At 33.3% G+C, this 27,073-nt stretch overlaps 1 protein-coding gene across 4 annotated transcripts in view; it reads right to left on the reverse strand.

The window, feature by feature from the left end:
* NCKAP1 (NCK associated protein 1) overlaps positions 1–27,073 on the reverse strand; it is a 113,533-nt gene that overhangs the window by 36,987 nt on the left and 49,473 nt on the right. For all 4 annotated transcript variants that reach the window (XM_003309356.6, XM_001148485.8, XM_016950144.4 and 1 more), the window contains 10 exons: positions 26,615–26,771; positions 23,760–23,816; positions 20,808–20,904; positions 20,342–20,448; positions 18,759–18,891; positions 16,353–16,434; positions 14,414–14,472; positions 5,059–5,204; positions 2,521–2,653; positions 7–126 (listed from right to left, as the gene is read on the reverse strand). In XM_003309356.6, the coding sequence (XP_003309404.1) occupies positions 7–126; positions 2,521–2,653; positions 5,059–5,204; positions 14,414–14,472; positions 16,353–16,434; positions 18,759–18,891; positions 20,342–20,448; positions 20,808–20,904; positions 23,760–23,816; positions 26,615–26,771 (1,091 nt within the window). The remainder of the gene's footprint in view (positions 1–6; positions 127–2,520; positions 2,654–5,058; positions 5,205–14,413; positions 14,473–16,352; positions 16,435–18,758; positions 18,892–20,341; positions 20,449–20,807; positions 20,905–23,759; positions 23,817–26,614; positions 26,772–27,073) is intronic.

A 27,073-nucleotide genomic window follows, 5' to 3' on the forward strand; every position in this document is an offset into this window, starting at 1 on the left:
CATTACCTGGTCACTAAGGGTACACTGTTCTGTGCAAATATCAGTGATGAGATTTCGAGCTTGTTTGGCCATTTCATCTAGGAACATATTACATAAGGAAAGACTGCGATCTCCAATATGATGTCGCTGTGAAGGCAGAATAATAATAATAATACAAGTTATAAAGAAAGTACGTTGAATTAAAAAGACTTCTAAATAGACATGGAAAATTAGGCTAAAGGTACATTCCGCAATAGTGAGGGTGGGAGATGTTAAAAATTGCTTTTGCCTCTTGTAACAACTAACTCACCATACTGTATTTGAACATAAATGACAAAGTATTTGGTGATTGTGAAAGCAATGTATAACTGGGAGGAGTCTTGAAAAATCAGTATTTTGCTTAACATGAAAAACTATGTATTTAATTTTCAAATTCCACAAAGTCCTATATCCAGTTCTTAAATGTTAAAATATCAAACATATAATGTGAAAGCAAACAGATTTAGAGTACTGTTTCCAATCTTATTTCATTTAAAATCTGTGTCTCTATAAATGTATAAATTGTGACATAACTTTGTATAAACAGGAAAGAAGAGCTCAAATATTTAAATAAAATGGTGAGAAATCAATTTGGTAATAGAAAGTCCAAGGCATTCAAATCTCTAAAATCAAACCCCATTGCTCCCAGGAAGAAGAAAAAAAAAAACGCTGATCATGCATCCATCTCTACAGGATTCTCTCTTTAGTTTTAGTGGGCTGCAATCGTTTGTTTTTTTCTTATCTATGGTAACTGGAATGTTGAGTATAAAACACTGTAAATTTTTGCACTATACATTTCTAATACTTTACAAAGAAATAAAATTTTTAACAGTTTTCCTGCCCTGACCTTCCATAATCATATATGTAGAGCTTACATACAGTATTTCTATGATGAAATAAGTGTAAAATACATAAAATTTAAAAATACTTGAGCATAGAAAATAACTTTTCCTAGATCTATTACATCTAACGTATTTTATTTAAAATGCCCTGTAAAACTTTAATAGAAAGTCAAATCAAAAAAAAGATTTACAACCTGATATAATTAAATATTGGTTCACCTTAGGAAAGATTTCAATTAATAAACAGTGTTTTGTTTAATCAAATTCTGACTTCTGAAAGACATAAATCTTCTGCTATTAATTCTTCCTGAAAAAAGAATACTGAATTAAGACTGCTCAAATTTGTTATTTACAGATACTAACTTACTTAAAATACAAATCTGATTTCACTACTCTGTTTCAACAGCTCAGAAATGCTGAGATGGAGAAAAACTAAGGTTTAATATGTCATACAAATCTCTCTATTATCTGACCTCTGCCTTTGGCTACGGTGCCAAGAATAAAGTTTAGGAGAACAATGGCAGAAGCAAAGAGACCACTTAGGTAATCCAGGCAAAGATGAACTCCATTTAGAGTACATATGAAGAGTATCGTAAATCTGAACTGTAATAATGACAATAGCAATGGAAAGTAGAGGATGGATTCAAGACATGACATATAAATAAAATTAGAAGGATTTTATGGGTAATTTAATGAAAAGAAATTTGATGGTGAGGAAACAGTTAATAATACATCTCAGGTGTCAAGTTTGGGAGAAAAAATCTATTAAATCTAAAAAATTCATAAATCTATTAAAATTGGTGGTATTAATATCCTCATAGGTAGAAATTCTGAAAGTATTCCCCAATAAACTTCCTGTAAGCTAACTTCTATCTCAAAGTTGGCTTCCCCTGGAATACTGGCATACAATCTGCAACAGATGTTGTCTAATGCTTAAAGAAACTGACCATGTTCCTGCTATCTCTAAGTTTCTTTTCTACAAGTTCTGCAATTTTAAGTAAAGGGACTAAACACTAACTTAAATTATAATAAAGAAATACATTATTTAATCTTTATATTCTTATCACACATAGAAAATATTTCTTCTTTAAAGATTAGAAGAAACACTGAGTACATTTTTCACAGATACTTGGCATCAACAAAACTACCAAGCAGGTCAATTACTCTGCAACTGTGTGTGTGTATGCACATGCATGTATGTATCCCACAAGTATCAGCAAATCTGGATTTTGCTTAATATATTTATTAACAATTTAGTAATAATAAGTTAGTGAATCTCTCTTTGACTTGTTTATGCTTATTCAGTAATCCATAAATTTAATTTTCGAGTCCTTTCCATGACAGTTTAAGAGGAAAATTAAGTATACAAAACAAATTACTATAGAAATCTTTTCCACAGATATTAATACCTGACCCACCATTTATCTTAAAAAAGGTAATTCCAAGTGACTTTATGGTATGTTCTTATTATACTTATGTTTATTTATCTATATATATATTAAACCTATGTATCTGTTCAAGCACTTTTCTGATTCTGCATAGAGATGTATTCGATGGGAAGCTAAGTTAGGTAATTATGACTGTAAATATTTGGTTGGCTACAGGTTTGATCTAGTTTACTTTGCATACCATATAACTCACAGTAGTACACTATAATTACCTCTTCTGGACACAGTTCATGTGTGCAACTCATAAAATGAGTGCAAAGTAGTGGAAATGCAATTGAGTATCTTGATTGAGAGGGTAACTCCAAACACTGTTGAAACATCTTCTCAAAAGCACGACTATAAAAACTATATAAACAAAAATCAGAATCACAATTTTTACATTTAAAGTAAGTTTTCTGATATAGTACCTTACAGTTAATTTGATTCAAGTGAATGAATGATAACTGGTAGCACTGATCTAAGAAGAGAATATTTTTCCCCCAAAGTATTTTTTACACACCAATAATTATCCCAGAGTAATAAAAATATTATTTATATAACAATAACAACATTTAAAAAAATAATAGACCATAATCTATGGCCTCTTACATAATCAAATTTCATCAAAGCTAAGTCACTATAAATAGGAAAAAATACCATTATTATGGCTGGGTGTGGTGGCTCACACATATAATCTCAGCACTTTGGGAGGCCAAGGCAGGTGGATCACTGGAGCCCAGGAGTTTGAGACCAGCCTGGGCAATGTGGCGAAACCCTGTCTCTATTTTTAAAAAATAAATTAAAAAAAGAGAGAAATATTATTTTATGAACCACTAAGAAAAAAAAAACATTGCCAATTAAATAATCACACGCCATCAATTTTATTTTTTTTTTAACTTTTTTTAGACGGGGGACACTTTGTTGCCCAGGCTGGAATGCAGTGGCACAATCACAGTTCACTGCATCCTTAACCTCTTGGGCTCAAGCAACCCTCCATCTCGGCCTCCCATGGTGCTGAAATTGCGGGTGTGAGCCATGGCACCCAGCCTGCCAGCAGTTTTAATTTGCATCCACATTTAAAGATGTTAAATCTAAATGTAAAAGAATGTGAGTCAATAAAACACTACATATCTTAGAGTAATAAGACAAACAGAAGTAGTAAACATTTCTTTATTTTGGATGTGACAGGCAAAAATAGAATGCAACTATGAAAAAATATAAATAAAATTCAGGTATGACTGAAAATTACAAATTTCAAACATTATTCAAAGTGCTTTTAGTTCCAAGAAAGGGGATACGACTTTCTAATTGTTGTATTCTTCTTTTGGAATAGGATCCTTTGCATAGCTGAAAATATCTAAACATATAATGTTTCATGTTCTACCTAAGGTAGACTTTGTGCCAGATAGACAGTAGTCCTGGGCTCCAAATAATCTTAAAAATTCTTGCAAATTTGACCTGTGATGTGCCTAAATCTAAAAAGTATACTTCCTAATGTGTTTCATTATTTCCTTTAAGAGGCATGGTTTCTCTACCTGGTGATTTGAATTTCTTCTGCAATACTGCTAATTCAAGCTTTCCTAACAAACTGCCAAAATCAACACAGATTATACTATTTTCCAAAATAAATGCAGTGAGAAGCTTTTCATGATGATCTCTATCCCATACATAGAAACTACTATCACTATCCACTGAAATCATTTCAGCATTTTAGAAATCAAGAGACATACTAGGTTATTCCAGTCCTCCTCCCTAAAGGAAAATAAAGGGCCAAGAAGCAGAAAATAGAGTTGACATTATACAGCTTGAGGCGAGAATACTTGAGTTTGAATCCTAACCCCACTGTTATGTATTTATTTATTTATGAGACAGTCTCACTCTGTCACCGAGACTGGAGTGCAGTGGCGTGATCTCGGCTCACTGCAACCTCCGCCTTCCAGGTTCAGGCGATTCTCCTGCTTCAAGTCTCCCAAGTAGCTGGGACTACAGGCACACACCACCACGTCCGACTAATGTATTTTCAGTAGAGACGGGGTTTCACTATGTTGACCAGGCTGGTCTCAAACTCCTGACCTCAGGTGATTCACCCACCTCGGCCTCCCAAGTGTTGGGATTATAGGCGTGAGCCACCGCGCCTGGCCACCACACTGTTTATTAATCTGATCACAACCAAGTTGACTTATTCATTCAAAGATTTATTAAATAACTACTATGACAGACACTAACAAAACAAATTATAGCCATTAAGGACCACATTTTCTGGGAGGAAGAGAGGGAAGAAAAATAAACTAAGTATAACAGAAAGACTCTAACAGAAAAAGAGAATGAAGCACAATGCAGGAGGTAGTCACCACATCATCTTCATATTAATGTTTAATTTAACATCATAGAAGTGAAGTTACCAGGCATTTAATTTCCAACACTTGCTCTATTTGACCTTGACCTACAACATTTCTTTCCCTTTAGTCTAATCATGCAAAGAAGGGCCTTAAGGTAATTTGGAGTGACTGTTTTCAACTCCTCAAAAAAATGTAAGAAATAAAAGTCACATCAGTAAGTTGCTCTTTTAGAGAATTAAAAACAGACATAAAATCCCAACTTGGTTAAACTTCTTTTTGTTGGCACATTTTAATAAAAGTCCACTATTCCCTTTATTCTTAAGGGTCTATTACTGAACTGTCTTAAGGACTATGCTAACACAAAAATAATCAAGAAACATATATCGCATACTAAAACTTTCAAATCCAGATTTAGAGAAAATTACAACATACCAAAATATGGAGAGATCTGATGTTTCCACCAACATTTCCACCAAGGAATCTACCATTTTTGTATGAAAAATTATTGTATTCATCATCTTTCCAAGTTCTCTGTGATCTGCAAGGCCAAGTGAAGCCTTTGAGACACTAGTATATGCCTATAAAGTACAAAAAAAACAAAAGTAGTTTAGGTAAACATAAATGACTCTGGACTTGTCATTTTACAGGGGGAAAAGCATCATTGAAAGATACTTAAACTATCTACTGCGACACTGACAGTAACATCTACTGTGTTAGTTGTCTGTAATGACCCTACCTTGAAATTCCTATCAAGAATTTATTTAGTAAACTGAAATACTAATGTCCATAAAACAGTGTCTAATATATGAGTCATTCACACTGAACCTCAAAGGAACTGAAGTTACAATATCAAAAGTGTAAAACAATTAATTGTCATATTAACCATACCAAAAGAAATCTTCGACCTAATTTAAGAGACAAAACACACACAGGAAGCAATCAGATAAAACTAAGTACTGCACATGTTGATTCAATGAGGTTTTAGAGTATACTGATTCACTAAAAACTGGATCATATAATACACTGTATTAATTTGACAAATTCTAGAAAAGTACTGAAGATAGTAAAAATTGGTGTAGTTTGGCCAAAAAAGTGATAGAACTAAACGAAAATCATTAAGATAGGTTGTGGGGAAAAAAATTCTATAACTGGGATACCAAATCACAAAAAGCAGATCATGTCCATGGATAGGGGACATTTCAGAAGGGCAGAGAATAAGAATAGAAGGGATGCCTACAGAATAGATACTGTTTGTTACGGCTAGAGTTTGAGTGCAAAGAAGAGAAGGGAAATAGTAAAACATGAGATTCAACCAGATCGTGAACAGCCTGTATACCACGTTAAAGAATTTAAACTTTTTAGTGAAGCACTAAGGGTTCTATGTGGTTTTTGTTTTAGAAAGATTACTCTGTATAGTGAGGAAAATAGGGAAGCATGACTGGGAAAGGAAAGGAAGCAGAAATCTATTAGAAGGCAGTAGTGGCAATAAGACGGCATTACAATGGTCTGGTTTTGAGTAATGGTAGTTTAAAAGAGTTTACTCTGGGAAATAATTAGATATAGTGGGAAACAGAATTATAGATGATGGTCAGGATTTTGGCTGTTGGGAGATATTCCTGCATGGGTCTCATGCTCCCACACATCTTGCTGGGTATGTCAAGAAGGCAAGGCCTGAGCCACTCATTCTCTAGGCCATTTCTTAGGGTTGTATTTGCAGCTATCAAATTTGAGGGATGAGGTAATGTCTCCCTTGGAACAAAGAGCAAGTATGCTTACGGCTGATGATAAAATAGAGGGTTCCTCAAATTTAGTGTTCCTTATCTGCAACACAAACAGACTGCATGCACAGAATTCATTTTGGCTCCTCTGTACCACACCTGCAGGGCTTAGGGAAATAGCAGAAATAATGCATATATGCTGATGCCTATGCTGCTTTCTGTGCAGTGAATGAAGTCTTTTGTCTTTTGTCACTGACCCAGGAGCTCCATATCTTCTTGCCAGCATCCATGAAATAGTAAGAGAGTAAATTATCACCTTGTAAGTAGGATAAAAATTAAACCTCAAACCCTACCATGGCAAGGGACCAATAGGTGGATGATGTTACTATTCAATGAGAAAGTGACACCACAAAGGAGACTTTTGTATTTTGTTGTTTTTGTCTACCAGAAAAGAAGAAGGAATAAGGAAGAATGATGTCAATATTCTGATGACAAAATATACTTGACATTTATCACAAACTAAGCCTAAGGAGTTTTACTTACCATTTATCAGCTTTAGAGTATAAACAGGAATTAGCTATAGCTGTGGCCATGAATTCAATAAAGAGTTCCATTAACTGTCCCACATTTTTAAAAAGCAGAATTTATTCTTCTCATCAGAACATGGGATATTCTCCAGGAGAGACCATATGTTAGGCCACAAAACAAAGTTCAACAAATTCAAAAAATTGAAATCATATCAAGTATCTTCTCTGACCACAGTGCAATAAAACTAGAAATCAACAAGAGGAACTTCAGAAACTAACACATGGAAATTAAACAATATGCTCCTGAACAATGTAGAAATTAAGGAAATAAAAAATTTATTGAAACACATAAAAATAGAAACACGATATACCAAAACCTATGAAATACAGCAAAAACAGTAGTTAAGAGGAAAGTTTATAGCAATAAACACTCATATTAATAAAGTAGAAAGACCAAATAACCTAATAATGTACCTTTAACTTCGGAAACTAACATATGGAAATTAAACAATATGCTCCTGAACAATGTAGAAATTAAGGAAATAAAACATTTATTGAAAGAAATAAAAACAGAAACACGATATACCAAAACCTATGGGATACAGCAAAAGCAGTAGTAAGAGGAAAGTTTATAGCAATAAACACCTATATTAATAAAGTAGAAAGACCAAATAACCTAATAATGTACCTTAAAGAACTAGAAAAGCAAGAATAAACCAAATCCAAAGTTAGCAGAAGGAGATAAGTAATAAAGATCGGAGCAGAAATAAAGAAAATTCAGACTAAAAAGAATACAAAAGATCAACAAAATAAAAAGTTAGTTCTTTGGAAAAATAAAAGTGACAAATCTTTAGCTAAATTAAGAAAAAAAGAAAGAAGACCCCAAAAAAAAATCAGAAATAGAAAAGGAGACATTACAACTGATACCAAAAACTTCCAAGGATTAAAGATTACGAGCAACTATATGTCAAAGAACTGGAAAACCGACATGAAATGGATACATTCCTAGACACATACATCCTACCAAGAAGAAACAGAAAACCCGAAAGGACCAGTAATAAGTAATGAGATAGAAGCAGTAATAAAAAGTCTCCCATGAGAGAAAAGCCTGGGACCTGATGGTTTCACTGCTGAGTTCCAGCAAATATTTAAAGAACTAATACCAATTCTACTCAAACTGTTCCAAATAATTGAGGAGGAAGGAATACTTTCAAATACTCATTCTATGAGGCCAGCATTACCCTGATACCAAAACCAGACAAAGACACAAAACTACAGGAAAAGAAACTACAGGCCATCATCACTTATGAACATAGATGCAAAAATGCTGAACAAAATACTAGCACACAGAATTCAACAACACACTAAACAGATAATGATCCAGTTAGATAAATACAAGATGGTTCAACATATGCACATAAGGACAAAACTGTATAATTTTAATAGATGCTGAAAATGCATTCAATAAAATTCAACATCTCTTCATAATAAAAACTCTTAACAAATTAGGTATGGAAGAAAACATAGCTCTTAAAAAACTAGGTATGAAAGAAAACATACCTCTTAACAAACTAGGTATGGAAGAAAACAATAAAGGCCATAGATGACGAACCCGCAGCTAGCAATACACTGAATCGGGGAAAACTGAAAGCATTTCCTGAGATTTGGAACAATACAAGGATGCCTACTTTCAACACTTTTATTCAACACAGGACTGGAAGTCCTAGCCAAAGCAATTAGACAAAAGACATAAATAAAAGGCATGCAAACTTGAAAATAAGCCAACAAATTGTCCTTATCTGAAGAAAATATGATATTATATTTACAAAAACCTAAAGACTCTATTAAAACTGATCAACCAATTCAGTTTCATGACATAAACTCAACATACAAAAATCAGAGGCATTTCCATGTGTCAACAGCAAACACACTGAAAAAGAAATCAAGAAATCTCATTTACAATAACTACCAAAAAAAAAGCCTATGAACAAACTTAAACAAAAAGTGAAAGCTCTCTACAATGAAAGCTATAAACATTGATGAAGGAAACTGAAGAAGACACAAAGAGATAAAAAGATATCTCATGTTCATGAATTGGAAGAATTGATATTGCTAAACATACCACCCAAAGTGATCTACAGATTCAATGAACTATCTATCTAAATACCAATGACATTCTTTACAGAAACAGAAAAAATAAATCCTAAAATTCAAACAACAACAACAAAAAAACTAGAAGAGCCATATCAATCCTGAAAAGTACAATCCAAAAAGTACAAAGCAGGAGGAATCACATTACTGATCGCAAAATCTACTACAAAGCTATAATAATCAAAACAGTATGGTGTTGGCATAAAAGCAGATACAAATATCAATGAAACGGAACCCAGAACCCAGAAATAAATCCACACATTTACTATTAGCTCATTTCCAACGAAAGTGCCAAGAATATACATTGGGGAAAGGACAGTCTCTTCAATAAATAGTGCTGAGAAAACTGGATATCCACATGTAAAGGAATGAAACTAGACCTCTATCTCTCATCATATAAAAAAATCAAATCAAAATGAATTAAAGACTTAAATGTAAGACCTGAAACTATGACACTACTAGAAGAAAACACTGGTGAAACATGCCAGAATATTGGTCTGGTCAAAGATTTCTTGAGTTAGACCTCAAAAGCCACAGTGAACGAAAGCAAAAAAATGGATAAATAGGATCACATTAAGCTAAAAAGCTCCTGCACAACAAAGAAGGAAACAATCAGCACAGTGAAGAGACAACCTATAGAATGAGAGAAAATATCTACGAACTATTCAACAGACAAGGCATTAACAATCAGAATATATAAGGAACTCAAACAGCTTAATAGCAAAAAAAAAAAAAAAAAAAACTGATTTAAAAAATGGGCAAAAGAGCTAAACAGACATTTCTCAAAAGAAGACATACAGGTGGCCAACAGATATATTTTTAAACCACTCCCCATCAGAGAAATGCAAATTAAAACCACAATGAGACATCATCTCACCCCAGTTAAAATGGCTATTATCAAAAAACAGAAAATAAATGCTAACGAGGATGTAGAGACAGGGGAACTCTCATATACTGCAGGTGGGAATGTGAATTAGTAGAGCCACTATTGAAAACAGTAGTGTCTGAGGTTCCTCAAAAATTTGAAAATAGATCCAGCAATCACACTGCTGGGTATATATCCAAAAGAGAGGAAATCAACATACTGAAGAAGTATTTGCACTCCCATGTTTACTGCAGCAATATTCACAATCGTCAAGATATGGAACCCAACCCAAGTGTCTATCAATAGATAAATGGTAAATATATACACAATGGAATATTATTATGCCATAAAAAATGAAATCCTGTCTGTTGCAACAACATAGACGGAACTGGAAGAAATTATGTTAAGTGAAATAAGCCAGGCACAGAAAAACAAATGTCACATGTTCTTCCTCCTAAGTGGATGCTAAATAAATTGATCTCATGGACGCAGAGAATAGTATGATGGTTATAAGAAGCTGAGTAGGGAAGGTAGGAAGTGGGAATAAAGAAGGATTGGTTAATGGGTACAAAAGTACAGTTAGGAGGAATAAGTACTAGTATAGCACAATGGGGCAACTATAGTTAATAATTTTCTGCATCTTTCAAAATAACCAGAAGAGTAGATTTGGAATGTTTCCAAAATGATGATATGTGTTTGAGGTGATGAAATATTCCCACTACCCAGATTTGTTCATTATACACTGTATGCTTGTATCAAAATATCACATGTACCCCCATAAATATGTACAACTATTATGTATTCATAAAAATTTAAAATTAAAAAAATTAAATCAGAATTTAAATAACATTGTGAAAACAAATTCAGAAGAAATGGATGGTAACAAAACAAGATAATGATTTAACTGCTTGACAACAATGGGGGGAGAAACATGTTACTAAAAAAGAATAGGTTTAAGTAAAAGAATATGAACAATTTGAATAAATTAGAAGACAGACGAGAAAAGATATTTGAAAGAGCAACTAAAAATGCTTAAGGGACTGATGGAATACACAACAGAATGAGATCACTTAGGAAGTAGAAAAGAATGACAAAAATACAAAGAGAATTCTTAAGAGTAGGAAAAGGACAGAGAAAGATGAAAGTGACCTATAAAAAAGCAATGACCTTAGAACCAAACTAAATAGGACACCAGTGAAGGCACAAAGTACACTACTAAAATTCTCCCAAAGGCTTACTCTTCTGGTCTGCTCTACTCAACCACTACTGGCTATCTATAGAACTCTTCACCACTCTCTGGCCATGTGCTTTTACCTAACAATTCTTGCACTTCTACCTGAAACCAAAGGTCAGTGATCAAAGTCAGATCATTCATAGTTCTTGTGAATATTTTCCCCTTCTTACAGTAATGCTTTATACTCAAAAGTCTCTTTACTTGCTCTTTACTCATTGTTTGTCCTTTCCTTTTTCCTATTCAGAGCAATTTTAACTTGAAAAATGCTTTATCCCTTCTAAGACTGAAATTAACTGATAAACATATTCTGTCTATGACATCTCTTAATCTTTCAGATTTTCAGCTGCTATTTTTTACATTTTTTATGCTTTGTCTCCATAGCTAGATTATAAAATCCTCAAAAGATGAATGTGCTATTTTTCTACAGATTATATAATACTGCTCAGTATTTTATCTTCTGTATCCTACAGTCTAATCTGTAGGCTTGGAACTTTCACCTTCGAGCTGCTTTTCAACACCTATGTAAACCTTCTAGATTCTGGACCCTGCCTGCTACCTTGCACTTTTGTTCTCTACTTCTAGTGAACACTTCTCTGGCTTAGTGTTATGTCCCTTTCTTTCCTTCCTTTGTATGCATTGTCCTGTTGTCACTAAAAAAAAAAGGGGGTCTGTATGCAGTAGAAAGGGTCTGAGTGACTGCATGTTCTAAACGTGGTTAACAGCAATGTTATGCACTGAATTGTATCCCCGAAAAAAAGATGTGCCTAAATCCTAACCCCCAGTACCTCAGAATGTGACCTTATTTGGAATTAGGGTCTTTCCAGAGCTAAGCACATAAAAATGAGGTCATTTGAATGGGACCTAATCAAATATAACTGGTAGCCCTATAAAAAGGGAAAATTTGAACATGAAATATGCAAAGAGGAAAAATGATGTGAAGAAACACAGGGAGAATGCCTTTAGAGTAATGCAACTACAAGCAAGGAACAACAAAGATTACCAGCAAATCACCAGAAGCTAGGGGAGAGAGAGATGGAAGAGGTTCTCCCTTGCAGTCCTTGAAACAAACCAACCCTGCCAACACCTTGCTTTCAGACTGCCAGCCTTCAGAACTATGAAATAATACATTTCTATTGTTTAAGCCATCTAGTTGGTACTTTGTTATGGCAGTCCTAGGAAACTAACACAAGTAGGTATAGATTACATGAAAAAAAAAATCAGATAGTTAGCTAATAATGCTCTTATAAAAATCTTTAAAAACTTAAAAAATCTACACATAGGAATAATCAGGTCTACATTCTTCATGTTCACTCAATGCTTTTTATTTTGTAGTGATTGAAAAAGGCTAAAATTCTCACATGAATAACTCAAATGTAAGGGTGCATCTGAAATGCATCTAAATCTCTAAAATTCTCTGAGCCCAAGTATTGGTTTAGGCACTCCTATAAACCGAGAACAGGAGATTGAAGCAGTTCAAGCTTTGTGACAATGACTTTCAAAGTTTTAAACATGTATATCCTTTGGCAGAGGAAATTCCACTTCTTTTTTTACAAGTTCTACTTTTGTATTGTTTCATTGCCTTTTTAAAAACAAAGAGGTGTCAATTTTAAAACTTTATTTGTAATAAGAAAATAACCTATAATATAAACACATTTAACATTTTGGGATGTTGGTATTTCAAGTGTACTTCCCTGATCTCCCACTAACTGGTAAGGTATTTAATGCTTTTATTTATAAAAGTCTTCATTTCTAAAAATAAGCTCCCTAGAGAATATAGAACAAAAAAGAGAAAAGTGCTCATGCATTTTGAGGTTGGAAGGAAAGAATCTAAGAAAAGCAAAAGCACCTCAGAGTACTAAGCAGACCGCCAGAAAAGTATGTTCATCCTGAGAGTCATTCCTGAGACTGTATCCATCTAAAAATGGCTTCCACAAAAAAATACTTCTTATATTTTCTCTTTTTAATTAAACAAATAGAAATTTTATTTATTTTTCATAGCAAAACAGGCCAGGCACTGTGGCTCATGCCTGTAATCCCAGCACTTTGGGAGGCTGAGGTGAGAAGATCACCGAGGCCAGGAGTCTGAGATCAGCCTGGACAACATAGCAAGATTCAGTCTCTAAAATTTTTTTTTAATTAGCTGGGTGTGGTGGCTTGCACCTATAGTCCCACCTATTCAGGAGGCTGATGTGGGAGCACTGCCTGAACATACGAGCCTGAGGTTACAGTGAGCTATAACCACACCACTGCACTCTAGCCTGGGTGACAGGGCAAGACCCTGCCTCTAAAACATAAATAAATAAGTACATATTTTTTAAAAAAGACAAAAATAAATAGCAAAACAGTACATAGTACTATCTAATTTACTTGTTTGAACATCTAAAAAAATATAGGCCAGTTATTAAAAGTGAGTATTTCTGGAGAATGAAACTGGGAAAGGGGCATACTGAATGTTTTGACTTCACAATGAGTCAAATGACTATATTACGATATAATGACTATTATCATTTAAAAATATATGGATTTTTAAAACATGCACATTATTGAGAACACTGGGCCATTTTCCCATAATTACTTAAAATATTTACAGGGCAACTAATTTTTATCATTAAGGTTACAGTATACACCAAGGTGTTAGGCTTGCATTCTTAATGCCTTTAGGAACTATTTATATGAGACATATATTAAATGAACACTCTAAGTCTAATAATATTTATTTGTTTTTCAGAAAATGGAAGTTTTTGGTACAGATCGTGGTGGTAAACTATGGCCTGTGGGCTACCTGCTTGTTTTTATAAATAGTTTTACTGGAATACAGCCATGCCCATTAAGTTATGTATTGTCTATAGGTGCTCTCACACTGCAATGGCAGAGTGCAATCATGATGACGGAGACTATATGGCTGCAAGCCTAAAATTTTTTAGCAGCTGTTTCTTTATTAGAAAAAGTTTGCTGATGCCCACAGTAGATTTTAAATATTTTCTCAGAAAAGATTTTGTGCTTTCACTTTAGAATTAAATATTTGAATCAGGATAATCAAGAGAGAGATTGGGATTTAAATTTTTAGATATTTTAAAATTATAATAATCTATTCAAAAACTCATATATTGGCTTAAGCTATTAATATATTTATCCAACTTTAATAATTAATACAAAATGTTTCTTTTATGGTTAATTATACAAAAGAAATATTTTCAATAGGTATATAACAATGAATATTTTATAGTTGTTATAAAATTTTTCATGTTAACTAAAATAACAAATCAGAATGACAATAAAAGGTTATTCTTACCTGTAACCTAAACCAATCTAATCTCATTCCTCTGAAATCAAATACTTCCCCATCTTCAACTGTAGTAATAGAAAAAAAAAGATTACAAAGCAAATTAATGTTTTCACAATCTATAAGCACATTTTAAATTTTAAGAGCTAAGACAATTCTACTTCTGAGTAAACCTAAAAGAATTAAAGCCAAGGTCTTAAAGAGATATATGTACACCCATGTTCACGGAAGAATTATTCAAACAGTCAAAGGTAGAAGCAACTTAAATTTCCATTGATAGATGAATGAATAAACAAAATGTAGTATCTAAATACAATGGAGGCCGGGAGCAGTGTCTCATGCCTATAATCCCAGCACTTTGGGAGGCCGAGGCAGGTGGGTCACCTAAGGGTCAAGAGTTTGAGACTAGCCTGGCCAACGTAGTGAAACCCCATCTCTACTAAAAATACAAAAATTAGCTGGGTGTGGTGGTGTGTGCCTGTAGTCCCAGCTACTCGGGAGACTAAGGTGGGACAATTGCTTGAACCTGGGAGGCAGAGGTTGCAGTGAGCCGAGATTGTACCACAGCACTCCAGCCTGGGCAACAGAGCTGGACTGGGTCTCAAAAATAAAATAAATAAATATCATGGACTATTATTCTGCTAAAAAAGAAAGGAAATTCTGACACATGCTACTATGGCTGAACTTGAGGACATTAAGCCTAGTGAAATTAGCCAGTCACAGCAAGACAAATACTCTGTGATTCCACTTATATGAGGTATCTAGAGCAGTCATGCTCACAGAAACAGAAAGTTGAATGGAGGTTGCCAGGGGCTAGCAAGAAAGGGAAATGACACACTGTTGTTCAATAATCATTAAAAGAATTTGTTTTGCAAGATGAAAATGTTTTGGAGATTGGTTGTACAACAATATGAATATACTTAACACTACTGAACTATACACTCAAAAATGGTTAAGATGGTCAATTTTATGTGTATTTTACAATTAAAAAATAAAAACATTTTAAAATTAAAGAGTGAAGACAGTGAAACAATTCTCAAATCCTGTAAAGATGATGATAAAGGAGACAGCTGTGCTAAGGGAAGTAAAGGCTTTTCTCCTGAGCTCTCTGATTCTTGGTGTGCTTACATGTCAATTTACAGGAGTTTGAATAGAATTTGAGAGATCCTACAAATAGAAACTTTGGACAGCATGCTGAAGTTCCACAAAATAACTCTATATAAACCAAATATCACCAGAAAAAATTATTTTAGTTTCATTACTTAGATGTGGTAGCAATAAAGATTGAACTAAGAAAAATGTTTATACATTTATTACTCAGAAGTTTTCAAGGTTTCTGATATCCTTTATTAAAAGACTATAAAACTAAAACACACTATCGATCCACTAGAATGAAGTGTCAAATAATGGCAAGGTGATTATATGACATCAATTTTTGAGATTGACAGATTTGAGCTCAAATTCCTACTCTTGCTTAATAGCTATTAGAGCTCGGCAAATTATGTTCAGTAACTGCGAGGTTAACCCTCAAACCCAGAGTTTCCAAATCTGTCAAAAGTAATAACAGTGTTGAAAAAAGAATGTGGAGTAAATGGGATAATATATATGTAAAGTGCCTGGCACAGACTAAACATTTTATAAATAGCATTAAATATTGTTATTGGTATGCTTGGACCAAATATATGATTTGCTACAAAATGCAAATGTTTTATTGTTTTTGTTACAAAATGCTTTTTTTTCCTGCTTAATAATTAGAAATATAAAACTGTAATTATTATTTTTGTAAATAGCATCACAAACCCATTTTGGAAATCTTTGCTTCAGAAAACAAAATTAAGATAAAAGATAATAGATCATTAGCCAAATTAATTGGTAAATTATCTCCTTAATAATCAAGTTTGAAAATCTAATTAGAAGAAAATATGCTTTTATTTAAAAGGCTTATTACCTTGTTTTACACTTAGGGAAGTCATAGTGTTAACAAAAGAGGACATGATGATTGATTCATCTTCAGGGCAAACAGAAAGATTCTGAAAAACAAACAAAAAGTAACGTTAAAAACATCTATAGTTGGGAAACAACTCAGGTCTATCAATTAGTGGATGGATAAACAAACTGGTATACCCATACTATGGAATATTTTTCAGTAATAAAAAAGAAATGAAATTTTAACACACACCGTAACACGAATCTCAAAACCATTACATTAAGTGAAAGAAATAAAAAATAAATGATTTTGTGTTAAAAAGTACTTTTTTCATACACTATATAGGAAAATTTATATGAAAAAGTATTTTTAAGGCGAAAGTATAGTGACAAACACCAGTTGCTGTCAGGGGCTTATGCAAGAATGATGAAGGTGTACCATAAGGGTATATAAGTAAACTTTTAAAGGTGTTGGAAAAGTTCTGTCTTGAATATGGTGATGGTAATAGTTGCACAAATGCATACAGCTACCAAAATTTACAACATGCACTAAAAATGAATGATTTTTGTTGTGTGTATGTTAGGCCTCAACAAAATTAAGACCTAAAAATCCTTTTCAATCTAGCTTAAAAAATGAATATTTGATAAACTGTATTTAAAGTGGATGCTAAAAAATAAATTCCTTTTAAAAAGTGGATGCTTAGCTTACAAACAGTATAAATAAAACACATTTTCAAAACTTTACGATGTGAGTGAACTGTACACTTAAAAATCATGAAAATGGTAAATTTTGTTACATATATTTTACCACAATAAAATATTAACACCTATTGCAATCAACTATGCTAACAGGTTTACAACCTTAGTTCTAAATTTATATGCTAGCAAATGGTGAAAAACATTGTGAATATACTTTGCAACAGAAGAGGGTGGTAAAATGCTCAGGCTTTGGAGTCAAAACTTGAGTCTGACTACTGGCTTTATTACTTATGAGCTGTACTGGTGATAAGGAGCAAATTACATAAGGCATTTCTTCTTCAACAAATAATGATAACTATATCCACTCTCACAGAGGTTTTCTACAGATTTGGTAAGATACACTATCAATAAATCTGGCAATTACTAATATGAGTATGATTGCTGCTGATACTATATACTATTACTATAATTCCAGAAGAAATGCTAAGAATTAATCTTCTCAGTATTAGTAAACTCCACTTTATATAAAAATAGATTAAGTAATTCAGGAATTCTGGTTTACTTTTTAAACTGTATGCTAGTATGAATAAATAATAAACAGTAACAAAAGCTTCTGGCTTATCTGTTAAGTAATAACTATTCAAATAAAATTATAGTAAGGCAATACCCCAGGTTTTCTGTTCCCTTTTTAAATGACCATAGAAAGGAAGTATCTGAGCTCCATCTAGTGGATAAAAGAAGAAATAAACTATAGAGTTTAGAATACTAACTTGTAACAGCATATAATTCAAGGTAAAAAAAAATTACATGAACAATTTTTTTCCTTATTATATTTTTAGGTTGATTTGAAAAAAATGAGAACTTCAAAGTATGGTTATTTCTCTGGAAAACTAGCAGCTTTAGAGCAGTCTTTATATAAAGAGGATTCTTAACTGTTTTCTTTATACTATATATTAGCTTACAGTCATTTGAAACATGTAATTCTATAAAGTGAAGCAAAATAAAATATTATTTCCTTAGAGTCAGTTTATTTGGAATAAAAAGTTTTTAAAATTTAAATAAAGATGAAAAATATTGAATAAATAAATTATGGAAAGCAAAAAAAGGCTAAAAACCAATTAAGGAAAAAAAATTGGACATTTAAATGGGAATGTCTATACGAAATCTTTATTTACTGGCCATCCTCTAACAATCTTCTTCAAAAAGATTTTTATTCTACTTTCCCTCTAATACTTAATTATCAATTATATTGTCTCTATCATCTCTTCTGAATCTCCATAGCTACTGCCCACGTTCAGACTCTCATCACCTCTCATCTAGCCTACTGCAGTCATTTTTCTTCTGGTCTCTCTGCCTCCTCATTTGGTTCCCAGCAATCTATCATCCACACTGAACCAGGGTGATCTTTTTAAGTAGTACACCTGATTTATGACTAACCTCCTCTTTCCCAAGGCCCTCTGTAATTTGGTTAGCATACACCTCCATCTTCGGGATAAATAATTGTGTCTTTCCTTGTGTTCATTCTGAGCTTTATATATACTTAATGCATAACACCTATCACACTGGACTACAACTGTTTCTTCCCTTCTAGGTAATGATCTCCAAAATATAAACATGATTTATCACTTGGCACATGATATTTCATAAATGCTTGTTGAACAAACAAATAAAATACTATCAAAGGTGGGAAGGAAGGAACAAAAGGGAAATAGTATGAGATAGTTTTTACCTGCACGAGTTCATTGAGGACAACAGCATCAAAGCCAGAAAGGTACTGCACGTAATACCTCTGCATTACAGGTCCATATTTCCTCACATGTGCTCTAAGTTCTTCCATGTAAAATATTAATTCAGCAATGTGCCTTTTTTAAAATTTCAAGAAAAATATTCAAATAATAAATTCATCATTATTAAAGAATATATTAGATGCCCTTAATCTTATTTCTAAAAGTATTTTTCTTATAAAGGGCATTGTTTAATACTTAATGTCAATTACTTCCTTTTTAAATCATTTCATGAATAAAGAAATCATGGAAAGCAAAGAAAAAAAGAAGAAAGAAAAAAAGTTAAGGCTAAAAATCGACAGCAGAAAATCCAAACTGAAAATAAGCAGGGCCGGGCACAGTGGCTCACGACTGTAATTACAGCACTTCGGGAGGCCAAAGCGGGCTGATCACATGAGGTCAGGGGTTCAAGACCAGCCTGGCCAACATGGTAAAATCCCATCTCTACTAAAAATACAAAAGTTAGCTGGGCATGGTGGTGGGTGCCTGTAATCCCAGCTACTTGGGAGGCTGAGACAGGAGAATCGCTTGAACCCAGGAGGTTGAGGTTGCAGTGAGGCAAGATGGCATCACTGCACTCCAGCCTGGGTGACAGAGTAAAACTCCGTCTCAAAAAAAAAAAAAAAAAAAAAAAAAAATTAAATTAAAAAAATAAACAGGACATGTTATAAATACATCATCAAAAAATCTCACATAAAAGAGGATTAGCAAGAAATAAAATTTTTCTGTATGCTCTTATTTCTCTGCTCCATTTTTCTAACTCTCATTGAGAGACTGAACTAAAATAAGACAGACATTTTAATGACACACTGAGTTGCAACTCTAAAAACAGGATTTTTATTTAAATGTTTTGTGTAGTAAATAGTTTTAAAAAATGAATTCCATAAGAAATATTACTGAGCATAGCAAGAAAACAAAAACTTTATCACCACAAAGCATACTACGAGAAAATAAAAGCCCTAATTTAAAACTAAATTTGACTTTGCAGTCTAATTAATATCATCTAATGATATATTACAAATATTCCAAGCTCTTCAAAATAATTTTGCTTCAAATATAAGTCTCCAGATTCCCCAGCCCATAAATCAGAATATAGATGGTGCACAACTTACAGTGATTTGGATGTAGTATCTTTCTAATTTACAATGGTGCAGAAGCGATACACACTTAGTACAAATTGTACTTTGAATTTTGACTTTTTTTCCAGGCTAGCAATAGGCAGTATGATACTCTCTCATGATGCTGCCGTAGTTCCCAGTCAACTATGTGATCAGAAAGATAAACAACCTATACTCTTCAGTGTACTATGTTGCCAGATAATTTTGCCCAACTGTAGGCTAATAAAAGAGTTCTGAGCACATTGAAGGTAGGCTAGGCTAAGCTCTAATGTTCAGTATAATAGGTGTACTAAATGAATTTCAACTTAACAATATTTTCAACTTACAATAGGTCTATCAGGACATAACCCCATTGTAAATCAAGAAGCATCTATATACAGAAAATATTTTTTTAAATGTTGCTAACTTACTTATCTATAAAGTCGTCTGCACTCTTCTTTGGCATGTTATCTGCATGACGAAGTAGCCAGATGATTTCATCACGGGCAAAGGATAATGCCATAAAAACAAAAAGTGCCTGTTTAAAAAAAAGTAAGTGTTTATTCTTATTCAAAGATTAAAAACAAAACTGGTAATCTCTTTCTATGTGAAAAGTCATTGGCAAGAAGTGATAATATCAATTCAAAAGAGTGAAGAGACTAACAGGAGAGGACACAAGAGAACCTGTTAAGTATGTATGAGAGAGAGCATGCATATAAGGGAGAAGAATGCAGGGAGGTACGATGTATGAATGTCAAGTCAGCAAATTCATTCTCCACTAAATATAAAAATCCTTTTATGTAGTCCCTGACTCAAATTTCAGTAAAATTTCATTTAGAAATGTTTTTTAAAATTTTAATATGGCACAATTATTGAAATAATAATTAAATGAATTACCTTGGGACCTAGCAATCCAGGTTGATCAGAGAGGACAGTAGCCAATTCCTTCAGTGCAGATCTTAAAAACTTGCGTCTTTCTCTGTGCATTGAACCACTACGGGGAAAGACACCATAATGGTTTATCTGCTTCTACTAAAATTATTATTGGCAATTAAAGTAACTAGCATTATAGGTGCAACTTCCAAAGTCTTTTTTTAGGAAGCCAAAGTTCCTATAAAAATCATCTTCTATGTGTCTATCGTTAAGTGAGTTTCTAATCTTACATTTATCCTGCCTTTCTTATGTTGCTTTTTAAACTGTTTCTTTTGTTATTCTCCATCTATCAAAATCCTACCCAACCTTCAAGACCAGTCCTTCAAGAAGCATTTCCCAACATCTAGCTATTTATTTATGAATAATTTATCCAATTTTAGTACCATGTAGCTTTAAGCACTTTATAGACTATGAAGTTCTTGATGGTGACCAGGCACAGTGGCCCATGCCTGTAATCCCAGCACTTTGGGAGGCCAACTTGGGCAGACTGCCTGAGCTCAGGAGTTCGAGACCAGCCTGGGCAACATGACAAAACTCCGTCTCTACTAAAAATACAAAACATTAGCCAGGCGTGGTGGGTGCCTGTAATCCCAGCTACTTGGGAGGCTGAGGCAGGAGAATCACTTGAGCCCAGGAGGCAGAGGTTGCAGTGAGCTGAGATCATGCCACTGCACTCCAGCCTGGGTGACAGAGCAAGACTCCACCTCAAAAAAAAAAAAAAAAAAAAAAATCCTTGAAGGCAAAAACTGACTAACTGTATACATTTTTGTCACTTCCATAAAGAAATTAACAAATATAACGTAAGTATCTGGTTATCTATATTCTTATTAAGTTATATTCCTATTAAATATACAAAACTGAATACACAAGAGCTATAGTCAATAAAGGTATTGGGATGAGAGCTACTTGGCACTCTTGTTCAAAAATAGAAAGACGGGGAAAGGAAGGGATAATCATAAATATTCATATACTACTTATTTTAAAATTAAGATTAGAAAACATTCTCACATATTAACAGAAGGAAAAAAAATCATAAAATGTTCCAAGCAACTCCTCATACTACACAAAATATACACTGCTCCAAGAAAGTTTTAGAATTTAGATTGGGGTGTGTGTGTGTGTGTGTGTTTGTGTGTGTGTGTGTGTTGGGGTGTGTGTGTGTGTGTTGGGGTGTGTGTGTGTGTGTGTGTTGCCTATGCCAAAAACCCAAGTATAAAGAATACACAACACTAGCAATTTCGCTGTGACACAGTAGATCAGTTTCAGAGGACTCAAATTAAAATCCATCCTCTCCCTACATGACCTTAGGTTCCAACTCTAAGTTTCAGTTTTTCATCTGTAGAATAAGTATGATGACATCTGTCTCAAAAGATGCACAATCTTTCATGATGCCTGATATATAGTGCTTCTGTTACTTTAATTTCAATGACAAGCTCTTTTTACTGACAATAATAAAGTCATCGTGTCATTTCCAAGAAGAAAATGAACAAATGTTATTTTGATTATTTTACTTCACAGGATTACTGTGAGGAGTCTGTGATGGTTATTGGGAGAAAATGTCTATAAAGTACTTGGGCCTGGCACATGGTAATGAGTCCTAGAAGTTACCACTGCTTACTACTTATATTTTATTTAATAAACAGAAGGAGGAAAATAAAAATACCTTACTTGTAAAAGATCTTTATAAAAGATAGCTATGCCTATATGTCTGCCTATAGTAGCGTCCATCCCACGAAGAAATAATAATTATGTGCATTTCTGCAAGTCTAGAGAGGAATTCTAACAAACTCCAAAGTACGTTATCTGCACTAGAAATCATTTTTTAAAAATTAAGCACATGTACTTCATTCAAGTAAATAAAATATGCATGAGGAAATGATATAGCACAGATACGATGAGTAAAGATGGTTTAAATTCCCAATATCTTATAGCCTAAACTGAAATTTTAAAACTTCCTGTGGTTTTATAGTTTTCTCTATGGAGTGTTGCTTGTCTTCTGTCTGCCTTATATAGAAATATTGATAGATCAAATAATATTATCTGTATATAGTACCTAAGTTAACTGGAGAAAATATTCTATATTAAGTATATCATATATGTAACAAAGTGAAATATCAAATTATTTAGAATTATTTTATGAGAAAACTGGAAAGTTGTTCAAAGATTTAAAATACACTAATTTCTCACTTAGGATATCTATACATTTACTAATATAAGAAACTAAAATTGGGAAAGAGGTGTACTCTTAAAAGTAAATATTTGCCGGGCACGGTAGCTCATGCCTGTAATGCCAGCACTTTGGGAGGCCAAGGCAGGCTGATCACCGAGTCAGGAGTTTAAGACCAGTCTAGCCAACATGGTGAAAACCTGTCTTTACTAAAAATACAAAAATTAGCTGGGAATGTACGGCGGGTGCCTGTAATCCCAGTGACGCAGGAGGCTGAGGCAGGAGAACTGCCTGAACCTGGGAGGTGGAGACTGCAGTGAGCCGAGATGGTATCACTGCACTCCAGCCTGGGTGACAGAGTGAGACTGTCTCAAAAAAAAAAAAAAAAAAAAAAAAAGTAAATATTATCTGTAAGAGTTATATGGATATATTAATTTTCATGTAGTAGTACAAAAATCATATTGGTATGCAGAGCATAGTGGCAGTGAGATTATACCCAAAGTAAGAGCCCTTTGTGTGATACTTCCTTATAGCATTTTATCAACATTTCAAAAACATTTAAAATCTGACTTCACTAATTCCAAGGTTCTACATATTGAGGCAATATACTTAATAATTCTCATTGACTGAAAGTCCCCCTCTTCTACTACCATATCTTGCATACTATTAATCTGTACTCACTTCAACAAAATGATGCTTTAAGAATTTTTCTTGATTAAAGCTACCACGGATAAAATAAAACTACTCACGCATGTGACACGGCTGCCTCCTTGCATTCTCTTATGTCATTAATACGTTTATTATAGCTAGGTGCAAAAACAAATTAGAACGTTAGTTTAATTTGATCAATAACTGTCAAAATGAGTAAGTCTAATACTAGAAGTCAATTAAAAATGACATTATCAATTTAGAAACTGGCCGTCAAACTGGAAGTGCATGGAAGAATCTACCCACACTTTTTCCTAGCACTTAGATGTCCAGTCAAGCCTTCCTAAAAAAAAAAGTAACATTATATTAAATCCAACAATAAAATTAAACTTCACAATGTAGATTTTCATTTTATTAAATGTTATTACTTCCTTAAGCCCCAATGGAGACACTGAAATTATACTTCTGATGTAATTAACATCAGAAGTGATTTCCAAAAGTCTAAAGTACTGACAAAGCTATCATTTCTGACTTTTTAATCAAGTCTATCTTTAAGCATGAAAAAATTCTGAAAGGATATATATTAGTGATCCAAAGTAGTGACTGTTTGGATAAAAAGGTTTTGTGAAGGAGAAAACTGAGGCAGAAAAGCATTTGCCGACTTCAAATTATTTTAAGAGAACTATATATGATTTTAAGCTATGTATTTTTTTAAAAAAACTTATTTTTCAAATAAAAAAACATTTAATTAACATCAGCTTAAAGATGCTACCATAAAAACAAATGCTAATAAATAATTTCATGAATAATAGATATAAAAACTCAAAATTCCTAAAATGTTAAAGAAAAAATATCTTCCTGACAACCTCTCTAAAAATCTCTTACACTATGGCCAGGTACAGTGGCTCACACCTGTAATCCCAGCACTTTGGGAGGCCAAGGTGGGTGGATCACTTGAGGGCAGGAGTTCAAGACCAGCTTGGCCAACATGGTGAAACCCCGTCTCTACTAAAAATACAAAAATTAGTCGGGCATGGTGGTGGGCACCTGTAATCCTAACTACTCGGGAGGCTGAGGCAGGAGAATCGCTTGATGCCGTGAGGCAGAGGTTGCAGTGAGCTGAGATCACACCACTGCACTTCAGCCTGGGTGACAGAGCGAAACTCTTGTCTCAAAAACAAATTTAAAAAAATAAATAAAAATCTCTTACACTAAAATGAACTCCAACTTCTATGTTTAAGTGGTCTAAGATTTATGTATTCTTTGAGCAAATTTCCAAAATATAATAATTCTGTAATCATCACCCTCTATAATTAATACACTTTTATACTTATGGTTTGATTATGATAATTCATATTTTAAACTGGATGATCATTCACAATTAAATTAAAAATGTAAACTCATAATTTTAAATACAGAGATTCTCAAATGATAAATTTATTATTAATAAAGCATAACAAAGACAACTGGTTTCACTATGCCATTAAATTTACTTGCACCATACACAAGTTCACTCAATATACAGAGGCTAACTGGTTTTAAATGTTTACATATATTTACATATGATTCTACAATGAGTTTGTCAGTATGCTAGTACATGACATTAATAAAAGTTTCATGATTTTCAATCTAAATCAATTAGAAAATGACAAAGCCCATCTTGCATATAATATTTCAGGGTATTCCACCATCTAAAATAAGAGCTGAAAAGTACATAGGGCACTATTTATTATATGACTGACAGATCACTGCCATAAGAATATCAGTATGGTGACAGAAATCAGAACAGTAGTCACTTGAGAAAGGAGTGGGGGGGAGTGGGGACTAGGCATGGCAGTACCGACCAGAAAGAAGCACAAAAGAATTCTCCAGAGATGATGGAAATGTTCTTACATCTTGATTTAAGTGGTGATGATGCCGGAGTTTTCATATGCAAAGTCACTGAGTTATACAACTAAGATGTATGTATTTTTCTGTTTGTATTTTCTCTCAAAAAAGTATCGGGAAGAAAAGGGCAGATTCCTTTAACCTCTCCAAGACACAGATAGAGGAGGTTAGAGGTGATGCTCAGGAACCTGGATTTCAATTTGCATTTCGGGGTAATTCTTATGTACACTAAAATGTGGGATACATTGGCTTACATTTAGCGTCAGACATATACACATACATTCAAATATCTAGAAGTTTTATTTCATTTCAATGTCATTAAGTCGTTATTCAACTGGATGTGAAATAAATATAGGCAAATTTCACTGTTATCTGAAGCTAGGAAGCCCAACTTATATATTCAACATAAGTATAGCAGATCCTAGATATTTTTAAAAGATTTCATAATTGCCACCAAGTCTGAGTTCAATTTGGCTTTTATATATTGGCTACAGAATCTCAAGTGGAGAGAAATAAAGTTATTAAAAATTTCAAAGAAACACATTTCAGATAATTATTTGCTGAACTGGAAATAAATGAAAATAAATCATGCGGAATACTATTATTTAAATAAAAACAACATGATTTCCTGCATGCAGTGATATGAATTCTGTAATGGTTATAATTAATCCAATTAACTATTTTTTATTGCTTCATATACTTTTACAAGTACACCCTATTCTAAAATAACACTTATAAAAATTTTAAGCCTCTAAAATGTATATGGTACTTTTGCATCTAAAATCATATTATGACTTGCAAAAGAAGACGTATCTTCCTTCTCCTATATTACATGTTTTGAAAGGTCAGGTAACCTCAGGTTTTTTTTAATATGTGAAGTTACCTGTAAAAAATATGATTATTAACTATCAGGATGACTGTTAAAAACAACTTCCTGGGATCCAAGTCAGATGGTATAGGCTGTATCTTCCTGCACAGTGTGACTACTCCTTTATCCCCAAAACTTCAGTAAAGATAACTCACTCACCACCCTTCTCCAAAAAAGACAAAATAAATGAAAATGCCATACCCTCGTATGTTTACAAATAAGTCTTCTGCAGCTTTGTGAATGTGGAAAACTTCATCCCGAAAGAGAGAGAGGCAAGAGCTACTTTGAAGAGCTAGTTTCCAAAGGTTCAGTGCTGTAGCGTCAGTATTTAGGATCCCATGGCACAAAATAAAGCCAACTTTAAATAAAAAGAAAGCAAATACAAACGTAAATGTAAAAGTATTCCAAAGTTTGGTGACAGTGTAGCTTTTGAAAAATACAGAAACGTAACCACGATCACTAAATTGAGGCTTCTGAGTGACAGTAACAATACATATGTATAAACCATGGTAACACGTTTCTTTTCCAATTATAATTTTCTGTATTCTGCAAAACCAGTTATTTGAACCTGAACTGACAAAACGGGAAAAATGTCACTTCTGGGTTATGAACCAAGTCATTTTAATAAAAGTAACATTTATAAAATATTTTCAACCAAAG

This window comes from Pan troglodytes, chromosome 13 (genome assembly GCF_028858775.2).
Source record: "Pan troglodytes isolate AG18354 chromosome 13, NHGRI_mPanTro3-v2.0_pri, whole genome shotgun sequence".
Lineage (NCBI taxonomy): Eukaryota > Metazoa > Chordata > Mammalia > Primates > Hominidae > Pan > Pan troglodytes.